Consider the following 19,982-nt stretch of genomic DNA (forward strand, 5'->3'; position numbering starts at 1 on the left):
TTACATACTTACAGACATTACATAATACATATATACATACTATGTGAATATGTAATATAAAATATAACATTGTATATATGTAAATATGTAATTTCATATTATGTTTTTTTTTTAAATATTTAGTTTGATGCCCACGAATTACGCGTTTTACGTGTTTAGGCGTTTTACGGAACCAATATTTATGCTAAAATTCTGTGCCACGCTTTTTGAAGTTTGCTTTTCGGCTTCTAGAAATGTATTTCTAGGTTTTTCATTTTGAGTTATATATTAGTATAGATATTTTAAAAAAACTAGAGTAATTAAACTTTAATAATCTGTACCTTTTGATTACCATAAAAACTTTTTTAAATAGATTTTTAAAAACTTAAGTTGTACTTTGTAAAACTTAGTTGTACTTTATAAAAACTTTTTAAAATAGATTTTTAAAATAGATTTTTAAAAACTTAGTTGTACTTTGGGCATTCAGTAAATGTTGAAGATATGCTTGTTTTTTTTTGCAATACTATTCTCGATGTTAAGTTTACACAATTTCTTTGCACCTGCCAAATTTCGTTGATTTATTTATGCAGCACATACTCTATTTTGTGCAGCACTTTTGGTACTTAAATTTTGTTTTTCCGCTTTTATTTTGAGACATGGGGAGGGAAGTGGATGATGAGGAACTTCAATCTGCTTTTAAAATTTTAATAATCGATTCAGATTTAACTAAAAAAAATTAATAAATAAAAATTAAAAAATCAAAATGTTTGTGGTAATCAAAAGTTCTCCTTAATAATCCTCTTATGGTACTCAGTTCTCCTAAATCAATTATTTAAATCATTTTAATAAACGATATTACCACTCTACTTTTTGTTTAGTACTTTATTTGAATCATATTAAATATGATTCAAATAAATGATTTAACTAGTTCCAATTTTTATAAGTTTTTTTGTTAAGTATCGATAGTTCAATTATAAAACTCTATTTCTAATTACAGTTTAACTGTGTATAAAATTCTTAAAACTTCTATCTTCAATTAAATTATTCTATCATCATTGAGTTATCATAACTGAATAATAATAAATAATTTATTTGAAGATAAAATTCTTATATTCATAATTGAGTTTGTAATATTCATAATTACTTTGATTTAAACTTGAAAAGTTTATTTGGTTCATTTTTTCATAATTGTATTTAAAAAAATTTTTTTCATTATGTATTTTCATTTCTTTTTTAATTTGCTATTAGTTTATAATTTTTCAATTAAAACAAATAATTTGCAATTTTAAATACTTCTTTAACCAATTTTTGTTTATTTTGTTTTTTAATTTGCAGTTATTAAGGTTAAAATTGCTTTTACTGAAATTGAAAACATTAGCATTGTACTTAGCGTTGGTTCTAGAAGGTATTTATGCTATGGTTTGCACTTGCTTTTTCTTTTATCTATTTTCTTTTTATAGTAGCTCTCCTATTGCAAAGTATTTACCCAATTGATTAAGTTGGTATACTTTTAAAGTTAATATGGGCCCAAAAAGAAATTTTCGTATATTTTATGGCAAGTTTAAAAGATTTTTGTTTTCAAATTACCTTGTGAAACAAAAAATCAGTGTTTAAACAGTGAGTTATTTATTGAAACTGTCAAACAAGTCAAAGAGTATTTAGGCTTCAGCATTAGCAAAAATGATATTCAGATCTATGCTAATAAAGCAAAGAAATGGGTTTGCAACTTTAAAAGAGACTCTAAACATTTTATTTCATTTTGCAATGAGACCTACGCATTCCAAAAACAACTATTGACCAATTAATTGCAAGCTAACTCTAGTAGCATAAACCTTGTATCAACTTCTTCAGTTGTGTTGTCATTGGAAAACATTACTATGTTATCTTTAATAAATAGTGAATCTTTATATTCACAAGGTCAGGTTGTAAATTTACAATGTAGGCACAGTTCCAGCACAAAATTATCCAAAGAAATCAAAATTTTTTTCTATTTCTTAGGAGTTAATTGGTTGTCTCATTTGTCTTCAAAGTTAGCTAGCTCTTCTAAAGAATACCAAATTAAGATAGATTCATGAAAAGGTAAAATAAAGAGCACGCCATATCAATTAAAAGTTTTAAGACAAATTGTTAAAAGAAAAGAAGATATTATAAAATCTTTAAGAGCAGAAGTTAGAGACTTGAATCAAAACTTACAAACATATTATTACAGTAGACGTATTCGCAATCTTATAATTACAAGAAAGGCAAAAAAAGTTAAAGAAAAAGAAAAGTGAAGACAAATGAATCTCAAACATAATAATGTCATAAAGAAAAAACAAAATGGTATTATCTAGATTAGGAAATGATATGATCCAGATGGAGGAGGACAATATTGCACTTTCAGTGCATTACAAATAAGAAGGATAATTTACAGCATGCTGTTGTCTAATGTCCCAACATGTAACGTTCCATTCTTATTGCAGAAAATTGCACAATATTTAGGTGTTAAATTTTTACATATTCCTCAGCGTATTACAGTTGAGCAAATGGCTCTGTAACTAGGCAGTATATCTGAATTGCAAGCAGCAGAATGGGCTTTCAATAATTCAATATCTTAAGACCTTCTGTGTCTAATGCACAGCGCAAGAGGGTGTCCATATCAATAGCATCCACTTGACTTCAAAGAATAAATGTCAAATTATTGCACTGGACCAATTACCTGGAGGTACATCTGATGATTACCAAAATCACATATGTAATGCAGTGGATCATATGGCTTTAGTTTATTCAGATTATTTCTCATTTTCCTTTGACGAATGTCGTAAATCTATTATTTCAAATATATCAAACACAATGACAGACAGAGTTGCAGCAAATCATCTTACCATTACCAAAATTTGTGCAACCTGGGGTAAGAATTTAAATGAGCTGAACTGCCCTTTGCACCTGCTTGATACAATAGCTATTTCATGTCGTTCAGCATTACAGTCTTTAGAAAGGAAAGTTGCCTATTATTTGGACATGATTGTATGGCAGTTAAAATTGTTTTGGCAATAAACAAAATGAGATTTAAAGATGGCAAAGGTGATCCGGAAGGATTTGTAAATTTTTTAGACAATAACAATTTGCCATGATGTATATTCTGAGATATTGTGAATCGTCTTCCAGGTTCCTTTCATACTTGTTTCATCTTTATGAAACAATACAATGCTTTTAAGCAATTTCTGACCATTGGAACAATGTTCCAATGGTCAGAAATTAAAAGCATTGTAGTGTAAAGTGTGGACACTTTACAGTCTGCCAATTCAGCATTTTCAGACAACTACCATAAAACAAATGTGTGTGCTAGCAATATTTGGAAAAACTCTGCACGGGACCCTGGATGAAAACATTTTATGCATCAGCTGAAAAAGCAAGTTTTGATCATATTACAGGTATTTAAGTAGTTAAAAATGTTTTGCAAACAATTAAAAATTGCAAATCTAATCCAGGTGCACCAATAAACGATAAAAAGGATTATTTCGGAAATCCCTTTAAATCAAATGTTTTAGAACCTGTCAAAAATTTATGCTCCATTGATGAGCAGGTTATCAACATGATTTTGGCTAGTCTTATTGCGGTGGAAGATATTTTGAACCGTCAATGAGTGATATTTCTCACTTTCTATTACAGAGACACTTAAGAAGGAGATACCATAAGAACTTTACAACATAAAAAGTGAAGAGTTAATAGGTATGTTTCGTGAATCTAAAGGAAGATCTCCAAATGTAATGGTTTGTTATATATCTTGCAAAATAAGATCAAAAAAGAATAGAACTATAGAGTATCTAGAGAGTCTTGACCAAACATCTTGGGAAAATATAGTTAAGTAGTCAATGCAAGCAGCTCGTAAAAAACAGTAAACAATTGACTGAAACAGCAGCTCATAAAAAAAGATTAAACAATTGACTGAAACACACTGCATTACGAGCAGAGATTTCAAAAAGACAGATATGCAAAAGACAAAAAATGGATAAAAAAGAAAAAAGAAAGCTGGAGTGAGAGCTGCGAGTTCTATCTTTTAATGATATGAAGAATTTATATAGCACTTATCTATTAAACAATTTAATGACTTATATGATGTAATGTATGAAAGAGTTGTTGGAAAACTCTGCCATGAATGGTTTGATACAGATAATAACAAATCTGTCGTGTATAAATTAATTACTGCAAGTGATGTGACTTGCAATAAAGTTACAGCAAGTAGTGTGACTTGCAATAAAAGTACAGCAAGTGGTGTGACTTGCAAAAAATGTACTGCAAGTAGTGTGTGTTGCCAAAAAAAGTACTGCAAGTGGTGTGACTTGTAAAAAGAGTACAGCAAGTGAGTGTGACTTGAAAAAAAGGTACAGTAAGTGATGTGACTTTTTTTGATAGACGGTTCTGTCTTACGTTCTCGTCGTGCCTATCGTTAAAAATTATTTTGTTTCATTGATGGAATTTAAAATTTTAGTCATTTACTAAAAGCCAAGACAAAAATTAATAATTGGTTAAGTTCAAAATAATTTAATTTAAAAATATTATTCTTAGGTTGGGAGGGGGGATTTAAACGCTCTTTTTACAGAAAGAATGGATCCTCTGATGCATCTTGTAATTTTGTTAATGTTATTTTGTTTTATTTTATTTAAAAGGAATTTAATTTTTCTAAATTGCATAAGAATTAGATTCTATTTTTAGGTTGGAGAGACATGGTGGCACACCCTATTTCACTGAATTAATGTGTGTATCGCTAGTAGTAGTAAAATAAAGTTTTTGTATTTGATACAATTTTTTTTTTTTTATTAAAGAAAAAAAAATTTATAGAAAAGATTTTTTCATTTTAGGGTGTGTTAATCCACTGACACCCTTACACCCACCCTAAGTCTCATATTTGGCAGTTGTCTGGAAGCAAATAATAACTACTTTTAAAAATAATATGGAAAATCAACTATTTTACCAAAAAAAAAACTTTTTTGTAAATGAAATTTGCATTTGTTTGCGGTGTAGGTGTTGGTTTGATACCTCCTCTAGCCTCCTGGATAAGCCCGGTGGCTAGAAAATCAACACGAATTTATAGGCCCACTCTAATACCTATCTTTTGATATCAAGTTATAGGCGTTTAAAAAAGAATTAACAAATTCATATTAATTTTAGTGGAGAAAAGAATTTTTTTGACCACAGTTTCTTCAATAAATCCATATATCAAAAAATCGGTATTTCTAAAACGTTATAACTTTTTGTCGAATCATTTGATTTTGATAATTTTTTCACTTTTAAAATACTGTAATAAAGCTCTTTCCAAGGATATATAACAATCTAATATTTGATCAATTCAAAAAATTTACAAAAATCATATCTAATTATGTTGTATTCAACGATTGTACTTATGTATGCTATGTCTGTTATATTGATGCATAGATATGCATGAAAAGCATATTTTATGCTTGTATATGTATTTGTTTGTGACATCTGTGTATGTTATGATCATTTATTTAGATTAGATATATGTAAGGTCAACTATTGTAGTTAGTATACTCTTTTAGTTATCTTTTAGTTAATTTGAGTAATTATCGAAAAACGACAAAAATCACAACAAAAAAAGAAAATTAAAAAGAAACCTGCCTCTAGTTTTAATTCGTTGTTGAACCAGAAAGTGACAAAAGTAAAGAGATTTCAGTGGTCCGTCAGCAACATGAAAAATGCAAATTGCAGCTGTTCAAAATAACTTAATGTTGCAACGAGAAGCTGCAGTACAGTTTAGTATTCCTCGGTCAACCCTTGGTAAATATCTTAAGGGAGATTTAGTTCTCGGCATCAAGCCCAAACCCTCGTCCAATATTATCTACAAATTTAGAGTTAAAATTAGTTGAATATGCAGCAACAAGAGCTGCCTCGGATTTGGATTCAGAAAAAAACAACTTAAAAATGCTTCAGATTTAGCCATAAAACACAATATAAAGTTTAAACGTTCAACTCCTTCAAAAAAATTGTGGCGCTCATTTAATCAGCGATATACAAATTTAGTTTTGCGAAAACCTGAAGGTACTTCATCAGTTTGCCATCAATGCATGTCTGTATCAAATGTAGCTAAATATTTTCTATTCACTACATAAAGTTTTGAGGGACACACATGCTCTTTTAAAGCCTTCATTGATTTGGAATATGGGTGAGTCTATGAGGGCTACAGATGGATTTTAAACCTCCAAAAATAATTGCAAAAAGTGGTACAAAACACCTTAATATCGCATATCTGGAAAATGTGAAACCATAACCATTTTGCTGGTGTAAATACTGCTGGTGGTTTTTTACCTCCACATTTGATGTTTCGACTTTCAATAGTCATCTTCAGTTGAAGTTAAAATATTTTAAATTTGTTTAAATACCTATATAGATGATTTTTTTAATAGCAATACAAAATATAATTATCTGTGTAAAAACTATTAATTTAATTACAAAAATACAACAAAAACTATTATAAGAATAACAAGTCATACTAAAAAACAAATAGGAAGCGACAAAAGAATAGGTTAATATAAAAAAATACATAGAAAGTATTAACAAAACAGAAAGTGTCAATTGGACATGGCTGATCTGTTTGTTCAAACCAGATTTTAACCATTCTATAAAACCTGGAATGAACAAACAGATCAACCATGTCTGATTGATACTTTCTGTTTAGTTAATAATTTCTATGTATTTTTTTATTAACCTTTTCTTTCGTAACTTCCTATTTGTTTTTTAGTATGACTAGTTACTCTTATAATAGTTTTTGTTGTATTTTTGTAATTAAATTAATAGCTAATACACAGATAATTACATTTTGCATTGGTATTGAAAAAATCACATATATAGGTATTTAAACAAATTTAAAAATTAAACTTCAACTAAAGATGACTATTGATAGTCGAAACATGTATTGTTTAGAATAAACAAAATGGTTTTATTAATTACAAAGTTTGTTATACTTATTAAAGTACTTACATTTTTTGTGCTAAAAAGAAAATTTGGATATATATATATATATATATATATATATATATATATATATATATATATATATATATATATATATATATATATATATATAAATATATAAATATATATATATTTTTATATATATACATATATATATATATATATATATATATATATATACATATATATATATATATATATATATATATATATATATTATTATTATTATATATACATACCGTTAATATATATATAAATATATATATATATATATATATATATATATATATATATATTATATATATATATATATATTAATATATATACATACCGTTAATATATATATATATATATATATATATATATACATATATATATATATATATTCATATATATACATATATATATATATATATATATATATATATATATATATATATATATATATATATATATATATGTATATATTAATATATATACATACCGTTAATATAAATATATATATATATATATATATTTATATAGATATATATGTGTATATATATATATATATATATATATATATATATATATATTCATATATAAGTATTCATATATATATATTTATATACATATATATATATATATATATATATATATATATATATATATATATATATTTTTACTTATATATATATATATATATATATAATTATATATATATATATATATATATAGATATATTTTAATAAATATATATTTATGTATTTATATAAATACAAAGATATATATATATATATATATATATATATATATATATATACATACATATATTTATATATATATATATATATATATATATATATATATATGGCCATATATATTTATGTAGATATATATGTATATATACACAGATATATACATATATATATACATATATAAATATATATATATGTATATATATAATATATATATATATATATATATATATATATATATACATATATATATATATATATATATATATATATATATATATATATATATATATATATATATATATACAGTGGCAGCAACATAATTAGTACACTTTCTTGACCAGTTGGTTTTACTTTTTGATGCCAACTTTTTTGTATTTATAGGAAATTCTGTTATTTTTTATAGCATCAACAATGTTCACCTTTTGGAACGAAAATACTTATTTGACATTTATATGCCGTCAAAATTGCTTGTTTTGAGCATATAAGCTGTCGTGTTTACCTTTTGACGATCATTTTAAATAACATACATTTACTTTTTATTTAAAGAAAACTTAAATTCTTTTATTATATCAAACGATAATCAATCTATTTAGTATTTAAAGAACATTCTTCTAATTCATTTGGCAAAAAAAAAAAAATTCATAATCTATCAACTATGGGACGAGGTATACATGGAACAGATGTCTTTCGAGGACAAGTACAGGCATTTTGAGATCTAGGATTGAACAATTCTGAAATAGCTCAACGATTGGATTGTTCTCTTAAGAAAGTTATCAATACTAATAAATTATTTAATGATACAGGTTCATTAAGCAACAAAAACACAAGTCTAGCAAACGAAAGACAACCCCCAGAGAAGACTCAGCCATTGCCCGTATTGCTAAGTTGAATCCTTTTGTTGGCGCACCAAAAATTTAAAGAACAATTTGCTCAAAATTTTAAATTTGATCTGTCTGTCAGCACTGTTAAAAGTTGCTTATGCTAAAATAAGCTATTTGGAAGGGTTGCCCGAAAAAAACTATTGGTCTCAAAACGTAATCTCGTCAGCCTTTTGAAGTTTGCAAAACAACACGAACACAAAGATTTAATTTTTTGTCAAAATGTACTTTGGACTGACGAGTCTAAGTTTAATCGCTTTGGATCCGACGGAAAACAATATGTTTGTTGTCCCCAAAACCAAGAACTCAGTCCTCGCTATACTTTTATGACCTTAAAACATGGTGGTGGCAATGTTTGGGGCAGTTTTTCATGGTGTGGTGTGGGCTCGTTGCATACAATTCAAGGGATAATTGATCAATACATGTACAAAGAAATACTTGAAAACGTCATAATTCCATATGCCGAGGAAAATCTCTCTTTGCTTTGGAAATTCCAACAAGACAACGACCTTAAGCACATAGCAAAAAGTGTTAAAATGCGGTTCAACTCTAAGATGGTTAATGTGTTGGAGTGGCCCGCACAGTCACGAGACCTAAATCCGATAGAAAACTTTTGGGAGGAAGTTGACAGAAACCGGTCAACTGCAACATTTTAGACTGACTTTGGATCGAAATGAAGGCTGCTTTGGACGTCATTACGCCTGAATGATGCCAAAAATTGATCTCGTCAATGGGCTGTTGTTGTCAAGCAGTTATTGACTCAAAAGTATACACCGCTAAACCTTAATTTACCTCTAATAAAGTTTTCTAAACTATTTATACAAAGAACCTCCGTGACTTTGGTAGCAAAAGAATGAAATGATAGTTTTGTACAGGGTGTGCTATTTAAATTGCCCCCTTATTCTGTACTTCTAAATCATTTATACGATTGTACTTTTTTTTTAACGAAGTTACTCTCTTTTCTTACTCAGTAATGTTATCTTCTGAAAATAATATTCTGATTGGCTAAAAAAGTTTAGATCTCAAAAACTTAGATCTCTTGAAAATATATCTTTACATATTGAACATTGATCTGTGCTATTTCTTTTGTCACCACTGTATATATATATATATATATATATATATATATATATATATATATATATATATATATATATATATATATATATATTTATATATATACATATATATATATATATATATATATATATATATATATATATATATATATATATATATATATATATATATACATATATATATATATATATATATATGTTTTTAAAAGATGACAGCTATGTGTATATATACACATAAAAAGTATATTTATATATATATATATATATATATATATATATATATATATATATATATATATATATATATATATATATATTTGTACTATATATTTTAGATTTGTTAATTAAAATAATCAATATAAAAGACTTAGGCCTTTATCGCGACGATGGTTTATTAGTAATGCGTAAAAAATCTGGTCCACAGCTCGATAAAATTAGAAAAGATATGTTAAAAAGTTTTAAAAATATTGTCTTTCAAATCGAAATAAACATAAATTTAAAAATTGTGAATTTTCTTGATGTCACATTTAACCTCTCTGAAAATTCATATAAGCCTTTCAAAAACCAAACGATGAGTTATTGTATGGACGTAGAATTTCTATTTAATTCGTCATTTTACACATTTTACAATGTTATCTATAAATTTAAACAAATATATATAATTACAAGCTGACAGGGGCAAGTAGAAGTCAAAATGACTTATCATCAAGCCTCTTTGTGAATCTTCTAATATTACATAAAAGAGTGAAATTAATAAGTTTAAAAAAAAAAAAAAAAATTGGTTAGAAATTTTAGAAGATTAAAAAAGAACTTAAAGTTAAAAAAAGAAGAAATTTAAGATAAAGTTAAAATATAAAATAACAAATAAAAAATTACAAATCTGTACATATTCGTATACATATTAAAGACAATAAACAAAAAAAAAATTTAATTCGCTTCATATGCATATACATATTCAATACAATATTAAAATTAAATAAAGTACATAAAAAATTAAAAATACAAAATTATTTCGATTTTTTTTTTAAAAAATGAGAGAATGTACATAATGTTTAAATTTAGTAAGTGCTTTTTTATAGTTCTTTTAAATGTAGCAATAGATTTTATTTTTTTCATATTTTCGTCAAGAACCGAATTCAACAAGCGTGGTCCCGGGCATATAGTCGAGAAATCAGATTTTTTGAGTGATGTTAGTGGGAGGTAGTAATTACTCATTGAATGTCTTGTTTCATATTTATGATTAATTCGAGTGAAACTTTTAAAAAAATATTTTGGAATCATTTCATTTTGAAGTTTAAACATAAATAACAAGTTATGGTATATATTTAGTTTGTATACATTTAGAGCATTTATTTCCTTGAGTAACGGCTCGGCACTTTCGTATCTACTTGCGCCTAAAACTAATCTACTTGCTTGCTTTTGTTTTGTATAAATAACTTTTAGGAAAGATAAATGATTGTTTGCCCAGGCAATATTACAATAGTTAATATGACTATGTATAAATGAAAAGTATAAATTTTTTAAACATAAATTATTTAAAAGATGTTTTGTCTTGTACATAATCCCAGAATCTTTGAAACTTTGTTCTCGACTAGCTTTATTTGGCTTTTCCAATTTAAATTCTCATCGAAAATTATTCCTAGTATTTTCATTGAGAAAACTCTTTTTATTTTAATATTGTTAATTGTTAGTTCAGGTAATTTGAGTGGAAGGTTCTCGGATTTCGGTGACTTAGCAAACAAAATATATTTCGTTTTTTCAATATTTAATGGAAGTTTATTTGCTTCAAACCACTCATTAAGATATATTGTACATAATCCCCAGAATCTTTGAAACTTTGTTCTCGACTAGCTTTATTTGGCTTTTCCAATTTAATTAAAATTAATGAAAATTATTCCTAGTATTTTCATTGAAAAAACTCTTTTTATTTTAATATTGTTAATTGTTAGTTCAGGTAATTTGAGTGGAAGGTTCTCGGATTTAGGTGACTTAGCAAACAAAATATATTTCGTTTTTTCTATATTTAATGAAAGTTTATTTGCTTCAAACCACTCATTAAGATATATTAATTCTGTGTTTACAATGTAAAAAATATTTTTTAAATTTGAGTCAGAAAAAAAAACATTTGTGTCATCAGCAAAAATAATATAATTAAGTATTTTTGAATACAAACAAATATCATTAATATAAATTAAAAACAGCAGGGGTCCAAGTATTGATCCTTGGGGAACTCCGCAATTTATTGATTCAAATGGGGAACATGTTAAGTCATATGGTACTCCTTGTTTACGATTTTGTAAATAACATTGCAGCCACTTTAAATTGGAGTGAACTACTCCATAATTGTGTAGTTTATAAATTAGAATCTTGTGGTTGACAGTATCAAATGCTTTTGATAGATCTAGAAAAATTCCGAGTGTGTAACTGTCGTTATCAAAACCATTTAAAATTTGGTTGGCAAGATCAATTACTGCATGTTCCGTGGAATGGTTGTTGCGAAATCCAAACTGTTTATGATAAAGAATGTTGTTTTTTTCAAGATAATTGTACAGTCTGTTGTGCATAATACAATCTAGTATTTTGGAAAAACAAGAAAGTATGGAGATTGGTCTGTAGTTAGATTTTATTGATTCATCACCGCCTTTGTATATCGGAATTATTTTTGCTAATTTTAGTTGGTCATGAAAAATGCCGTTTTTTAGGGAAAGATTAAAAATTTTAAAAAGAGGTTTCTCTATAATATCTGAGACCGCTTTTAAAACATCAGGGTTAACTTCATCCAGACCCGCACTTTTATTTGTTTTCAGCATACTAATTGCTAGTCAAAGTTCATCAATTAAAAGCTCCGACTCCTCCATAAAGGAATCAGATTTTTTCAAAAAAAATTTAAATGATTTTTTTCCCTCAGGAATTGCACCGGCAACCTTTTTTCCTAAATTTATAAAAAAGCTATTAAATGTTTCAGCAATTTCTTTATTAACAAAAGCATCTCCTCTATTGTCATCTCTTTGCAATCTTTTTGGAAGATTATCACTTTTAACAATTCCCACTCCTGTTATTTCTTTAATTACATTCCATGTTTTCCTTGCATTTCCAAATGTTTTATTAAGTAACGAAGAGTAGTAATTTTTTTTGGATTGCTTTTTTAATTTTTCAAAAGAATTTTTATATTTTTTGTATTTGATTTCATTTACGTAGTTCTTTTTTTTTTTAAATTTTTGGTAAAGTTTTTGTTTCCTTTTTGACAACTTAATGAGTCCTCTCGTCATCCACGGACTTAACAAATTTTTAGAATTAACAATTTTTTTTATTTTTGGAAAGGCCTTTTCGTATTGTCTTGTAAACATGCGAATAAAAAAATTGTAGCCATCATTAACGTCATTGCAATCAGTTAAAAGTTCCCAGTTTACTTCATGTAAGAGATCACGAAACGTGGCGATTGATTCATTATTTATTTTCCTTACGTACACCGTTTTTGTTTTTATTTTATTGTCAAGGGTTGCAGAATTTATTATCAGAAAAACTGAAAAGTGATCAGTTAAATCTGTTTTAGTAATACCACTTTGGATTTTAGTCCTTGTGTAATTATTAGTAATAATATTATCGATAATAGATGCAGTTGTTTTAGTCACACGTGTTGGCTTATTAATCATGGGAAAAACGCTGTATTGCAAAAGTGTATTTATAAAATTCACGACTTGGTTATTAGCTTTATTATTCAATAAATTCAAATTAAAATCACCTAATAAGTATACATTTTTTTAAATAAGCTTTGGTAGCAAATAGTTTAAGTGGTTTTCAAATTGATTGTAATTACCGTTTGGCGGTCTATATATTGCAGTTATAAATGTATTTTCATTTGTTTTATTAATTATTTCAATAGTTAATGACTCACAATCAGCGTCATTTACTTTGAGGTTTTCAACATGTTTAAAAACCATTGAGTTTTGGACAAAAATAGTATATTAATATTAATTCAAATTATCCACCCCAAATTCTAAAACAAATCCCAATTTCAATTAATAACAGATTAAACCAAAACTCCTCTAATGAAAATTTATTCAATTCCTCTAAACGAATATTTCAGGATGCCCTAAAAAAAAGTGGTTTTGAAAATTTTGAACTTAAATTTGACCCTGAAAAAAAGTTTCCACTAACATAGAAAAAGTGTTTTTAAAATTGGTCGATAAGCATTTCCCGCCCTCTAATAAATTACATAAAGTTTTTAATCAAAATACAATTAAAGTTAGCTACATTTGCACAAAAAATATGGAAAGAATTATAAAAGTTCATAATAATGCTTTGTTAAACAAAAGAGAAATCCTAAATGAAAAAACTACAGAAAATTTTAATTGTAAACAAAAACACAACAATTGTCCAAAGAGTGGAAGTTGTTTATCAAAAAATGTGTATATAAAATGTTTTGTTTCTTCTAAGAATGTACCTGATAAACAATATATTAGCATACCAGAGGGTGAATGGAAAAAACGTTTTGCCAATCATAAGCAATCTTTCAAAAAAAAATTAAAAATATTCAAAGTATTCAAAAATACCATAAAATATTTATGGGAATTAAAAGAAAAAAATATTGATGATTTTATACTGAATTGGTCTATCCTTAAAACAGCGCCTGCATATAACAATATTTCCAAAAAATGCATACTCTGCCTACAAGAAAAATTTGAAATAATTACACATGCAAATCAAGAATGCTTATTGAACAAAAAATCGAAATTAATTTCCAAATGTAGGCACGAAAATAAGTTTCTCCTAAAAACTATTAAAATAAATGAGTTCAAATAATATTTACATTAAATACTATTTATAAAAAATGAAAAGATAAAAAAAACACTTAAAAAAAGCATAAGTAATCATTTCTAAAGATTATATAATCATTTCGTAAGCATTTCATAAGCATTTCATAAGCATAATCATTTCTAAAGAATTCTTTTTATAATAGTGTCAGCAAATTTCACAAATGTGTAAAAATTTACAGTAGTTAAGAAATTTGCGACTTCCTGTAATTTAATTTTTGTATAAATTGAAGTTTTATTAATTTCATCATTCATTTCTGATGAGTCTTTGTTGATGAAACACAGTGTAAAATAAAAGAAAATTTTTGTTAAGTGATTTTCCTCTAATATATAATTGCTCTGTTCTTTTAAGAACATTGAGCACTCTATTGTGTAGAATACATTTTAAAGTTGTTTAAATATATATATATATATATATATATATATATATATATATATATATATATATATATATATATATATATATATATATATATATATATATATATTATTTACATATTAAAAATAAAACAAATAATGCCTATTTAGATAATATATTATAATGGCTTCACAATCTTGGGCTTTAGTTGTTTATTTTAAAAAAAAGGGATTGAAGCAGAGGCAGTTGTTTTATCTTGATGAGTAAAAGATGGTTGGTTATTTTGGCCAACTGGTGTTTACGCTATAAAAGCTGCTTATAATAATTTTCCAATTGATGATTTCTGGAAAAAGCATAGAGTTAAAAGAATTAAAGTAACTGGAGGTCATTAAATTTTTCAGTACTCATTGCTATTGTAATTGTTTTATATGTATAAAAAAACTGTTATAGTTTTGTATTAATGGTGAAGTACAATATCAAATTTACTTTTATTATTATTACAACATATCAAATTTAATTTTATTTTTACTTTTATTTTGGAATAAGTAATATTTTGAGTCTGTTTATTGCATTAATATAGCCTAGATATATATCGTTTTCCGTTTACACCTATTTTACATTTTTGTGTTTTCGATTTTGTTTATTTTTATTTTCCTAAATAATCACTAATAAATAAAGAAGTATGCAAAGAATTTAATTTCACAACTATAGAGAACTCCGAAGAAGAATTTGAGTAATTATGCTTGTGAATAATTGTTTATTTTTTGGATTTTGTTTTTATATGGTAAGGAATAAAAAAAACTTAAATTAACCTATTGGCCATAGCTGATTTCAGTTATAATGTCTACATTTTTTTTGACTTGTAGTTAGGACTGAAAATCAAATTTGTTGGTTTGATTTTCAGTGCAAGTTTTTTTAGTAATGTTCTAATGCATGTATATATATATATATATATATATATATATATTATATATATATATATATATATATATATATATATATATATAGATATATCAAAATATATACAACCCTCGGAATTAGGAAAATTGAGGTCAGCAATAATTTGCCGACTTCAATTTTTGGAGGTCAGCATCAGCTCGGCAGAAAAAATTTAATACAAAGGTCTAACCATAAAAAAAAATGAAATGATGTCATTTATATATATAATATATATATATATATATATATATATATATATATATATATATATATATAAACAGTTAACACCCAAATATTCGAACTTTGAAGGGGAATAAAAATTTACTTCTAATAAACGAAAGTTTGAATATCTGAAAATGATCATTAAGTGACCTACTTCAAGTTACTTTCAAATTTTAATAAAAGTAGAAAGTAAAAATGGAAAAAGACACTTAGAATAAGATGCTTCTTAAGTTTTTTCCTTGTAAAACAATAAATTTTTTACAATTTATTGAAAAAATTGTCCATTTTTTACTTTTTATTTTATGTATATTTAATATATATATATATATATATATATATATATATATATATATATATATATATATATATATATATATATATATATATATATATATATATATATATATATATATATATATAATATATATATAATATATATATATATATATATATATATATATATATATATATATATATATATATATATATATATATATATATATATATATATATATATATAATATATATATATATATATATATATATATATATATATATATAATATATATATATATAATATATATAATATATATATATATATATATATATATATATATAAATATATATTATGTAGGGGAGAGTGGGGAGAAGTGGGACGCGGGAGAAGTGGGACACCCCTATAATTTTATTGCGCAGCAGCGCCTAATTACTGTTATTTAATGTAAACGTATAGATTTCATGTGCTCTTTTTAGTAGACATCATTTCCCATCTCTGCGCGCGGTGAAAACCCTTTTTTTTGAAAGTACCTTAAAAAAGTACTTTTCCTGACAGTCTAGTAACTCATGTATGTATTTATTTTTGACTGTTGTTGCACTTTTTTTCTATTTTACAGGGAAATGCACTTATCATCTAACATTTAATAATTAAATTTGTATTTCAGCTTTAACTGTGTGGCTGTAATTTTAGTTTTATTTCGTCTTCCCTACATAGGGGTGAAGTGGGACAAAGAAAAAAGCCGCTGTCCCACTTCTTCTTTACAGTTATGCGTTATTTTATTGCGGAAAATTCTAGAATATTTTAGCTACGATTTTTTATAGTTTTCAAAAAAAAAATATTGAGACGCTTTATCGAAATATTTTAGTTTTAGTTCTTATTCAGTTGATTTAAAACAAAATTTGGAAAGAGAGATCTTCATTAAAGATAAATTTGATTTGATTCATCATTATTGTTTGGAGCAAATTTAGAATTCTTTTTACATCAATAGTTTGAAAGCATTTGGAAAGCATAAGGCATGCATAAAAGTTTTTTTAATCTTAAAATCATAATTTCATAATAGTCTGATATAAGATGTAGTAATAACAGTGACCTTAATACCATAAAAAATAAATATTTTTTATAAAACCTAGTTTCTTTTAAATTTCAGGTCATGCCTAGAGTTTATAAAAGCTGCTAATCTTCAACCAAATTATAAACATTCTATGATTTTCTCTGTTGCACAAGAAGAAACACTGAGTACTTATCTAAAGTCATGTTCTGATATGTTATATGGCCAAGTAAGAGCTCAAGTAAGAGCTCTAGCTTTTGAAATGGCTCAAGCAAACAAAATGTCCCATGCGTTGGATAGAGCAAAAAAAGGCTGGTCGAGATTGGTTAACAGGATTTTTAAAAAGAAACCCAAAACTATCAGTTAGAAAACCAGAGGCAACTTCAATTGCAAGAGCATCGACATTTAATCGGTATACTATTGATATTTTCTTTAACAAATTACAAGAAGGTATATCAGAGTCTAAAGCAACATCATTTAAAATTTTTAATCTTGATGAGACAGGTTTTACTACTGTGCAAAAAACTCCTCGTGTCATTGCATCAAAGGGATCAAAGCAAGTTGGGCAAATAACATCTAGAGAAAGAGGTGAATTAGTAACAGTGTGTTGCATTGTCTCTGCAGCTGGTGTAGCAATACCCCCTGTTATTGTTTTTCAAGAAAATTATTTAGAAACTCACTAATGAGAGGAGCACCAGAAGGTTCTATTGGATTAGCCAATCAATCTGGATGGATGAATGCTGAAATATTTATAGATGTTTTAAAACATTTTGTTAAGTTTGCTCGCCCAACAGCCGATCACAAAGTTTTATTGATTATAGATAATCATGAAAGCCACCTTTCACTACAGTCACTTGAATATGCAAAAGAGAACCATGTTTGTATGATGACTTTGCCACCACATACTTCACATAAGACACAACCTTTAGATAGGTCTGTTTTTGGTCCAATGAAAACATATTTTAATGCAGCTGCCAATAGCTGGATGCTTAGCAATCCAGGACAAGCCATTACAATTTGTGAGATGGCCAGTCTCATTCGACAAGCATGGGAAAAATTTTCCCCACACCAAAAAATATTATGTTAGGATTTCGCGTGACAGGAATTTGGCCTTATGATAGACATGTATATGGGGATGATATTTTTTTACCATCAGTTGTAACAGATAGAGATGTGCCTCAAGAACCATGCAGTAAAGGCTTGTGTGAGAAATCGATTACAACTGCTACTCCTTCAGATATTTCAGGTTTGGATGTGCAACATGAAGCAGTTGTTACAGATAGAGATGTGCCTCAAGAACCATGCAACGAAGGTTCATGCGAGAAATATAGTACAAGTGCTATTCTTTCAGATATATCAGGTTTGGGTGTGCAACATGAAGCTGTAAAAGAAAACTTAACTGTATTTTCTCCTGAGATTGTACGAGGTTATCCAAAGGTAATTTAAACTAAATATTCTTAGTTTAGGTTTTCTTTAAATTCTATAATTATATAATACTATAATATATATTTTGCAGGCACCTTCTCGTAAGATTTCAAGACGTGGACGTAAAAAGGGAAATTGTATGATAGCCACATCAACACCAGAAAATTTAAGAATAAAAAATGAAGTATTAAACAAACAAAAAGGTAAAAAAAATTGTCCTTCTAAAATCCAAAAATGTGAGGAAAAATATATTATTATTATTAAAAATATATTAAATATATTATTAAATATATTCAATTGAACAGTGACCTTGATGTAGATTTCAACAAAATAACAAATGACGTTTCTGCTAATTGTTACTCACTAGAGTTTGAAGAAGAATTGGAAACTGTTTCTTTTAGCGTTATTCAAGATGTGAGTGTCAGTGATTATGTTCTTTGCGAGGTTTGTAGTAAAAACACCATTTCTTATTATGTAGGCATAATGCAGAAAGAAATAGACTCAAATTTTGATGTTGAGGTCATCTTCCTGAAATGCCAGAATAAAAAAACTTCTAAATTTGTCAAACCTAGAATTAATGACATTCGTAGTGTGAATATTGATGATATAAAATCAGTTCTGCCTCAACCGCTTGCTGGAACAACATCAAGAACAAAAGCTGAAATCATTTTCCAAGTGAACTTTGGCATCTTAAATGTAAAATAACTTTTTTTTTTTTTTAACAAAGAAATTTTAATTCTTAAAATGTAATCTTAATTTGATTGAAAAAGGCATTGATAATTTGATTTTTTTTTCTATTTTTCATCTCTCCAAGGGGGGCCACTTCAGTCGAGGAGGCTACGCATTTTTAAATATTTTTTTTTATTGTGGTTACAACTCTCTCTCAACTCTTTAACTCGGAAACACGAACCTTTACAAACAAGGTCCACTGCGCGAAGCAACTAAGTTGAGCGTGGTACTTCCAGAGACGTCAGGGTGGCCACAGTTCCTCTAAAATCCTCTAATGTCCTTTTTTTTCAAAAACCTCTAAAACCCTCTATTATCCTCTAAAAAGTTAAAAATGTGATCAAATCTCCTCTTTAACTCCTCTTTTTTATTTTTTTATTTCTTGATGGTAGTATTATGTTTAAAACTCATGGTCTGCAAAACTGGGTAACATCTGAATTAATGATTGGGTCGTAAAAAATTATTTTTAGCGAATCCGTGTCATCTAACATAAAAAATGACATTGTTGACCCCTGTCCAAACCCC

The 19,982-nt window shown here is 26.5% G+C and overlaps 2 protein-coding genes across 2 annotated transcripts; both read left to right on the forward strand.

The window, feature by feature from the left end:
- Positions 1–16,622: 16,622 nt before the first annotated feature.
- On the forward strand, positions 16,623–19,499 carry LOC136083942 (uncharacterized). The gene is made up of 2 exons (XM_065803899.1): positions 16,623–18,743; positions 18,823–19,499. The coding sequence occupies exons 1-2, from the start codon at positions 18,354–18,356 to the stop codon at positions 19,030–19,032; spliced, it is 600 nt and encodes a 199-aa protein (XP_065659971.1). The 5' UTR covers positions 16,623–18,353; the 3' UTR covers positions 19,033–19,499.
- LOC136083427 (uncharacterized) lies at positions 17,594–17,989 on the forward strand. The gene has a single exon (XM_065802823.1). It carries the CDS (start codon positions 17,594–17,596, stop codon positions 17,987–17,989), a length of 396 nt encoding a protein of 131 aa, XP_065658895.1.
- Positions 19,500–19,982: the final 483 nt, after the last annotated feature.

This window comes from Hydra vulgaris, chromosome 08, assembly GCF_038396675.1.
Source record: "Hydra vulgaris chromosome 08, alternate assembly HydraT2T_AEP".
Taxonomy (NCBI): Eukaryota; Metazoa; Cnidaria; class Hydrozoa; order Anthoathecata; family Hydridae; genus Hydra; species Hydra vulgaris.

Coding starts and splice junctions, on each gene's coding strand:
- LOC136083427 (XM_065802823.1), top strand. CDS start 17,594: ATGCGTTGGATAGAGCAAAAAAAGGCTGGTCGAGATTGGTTAACAGGA.
- LOC136083942 (XM_065803899.1), top strand. CDS start 18,354: ATGGGAAAAATTTTCCCCACACCAAAAAATATTATGTTAGGATTTCGC. Junction 18,744..18,822: donor TTGTACGAGGTTATCCAAAG/GTAATTTAAACT, acceptor TATATTTTGCAG/GCACCTTCTCGTAAGATTTC.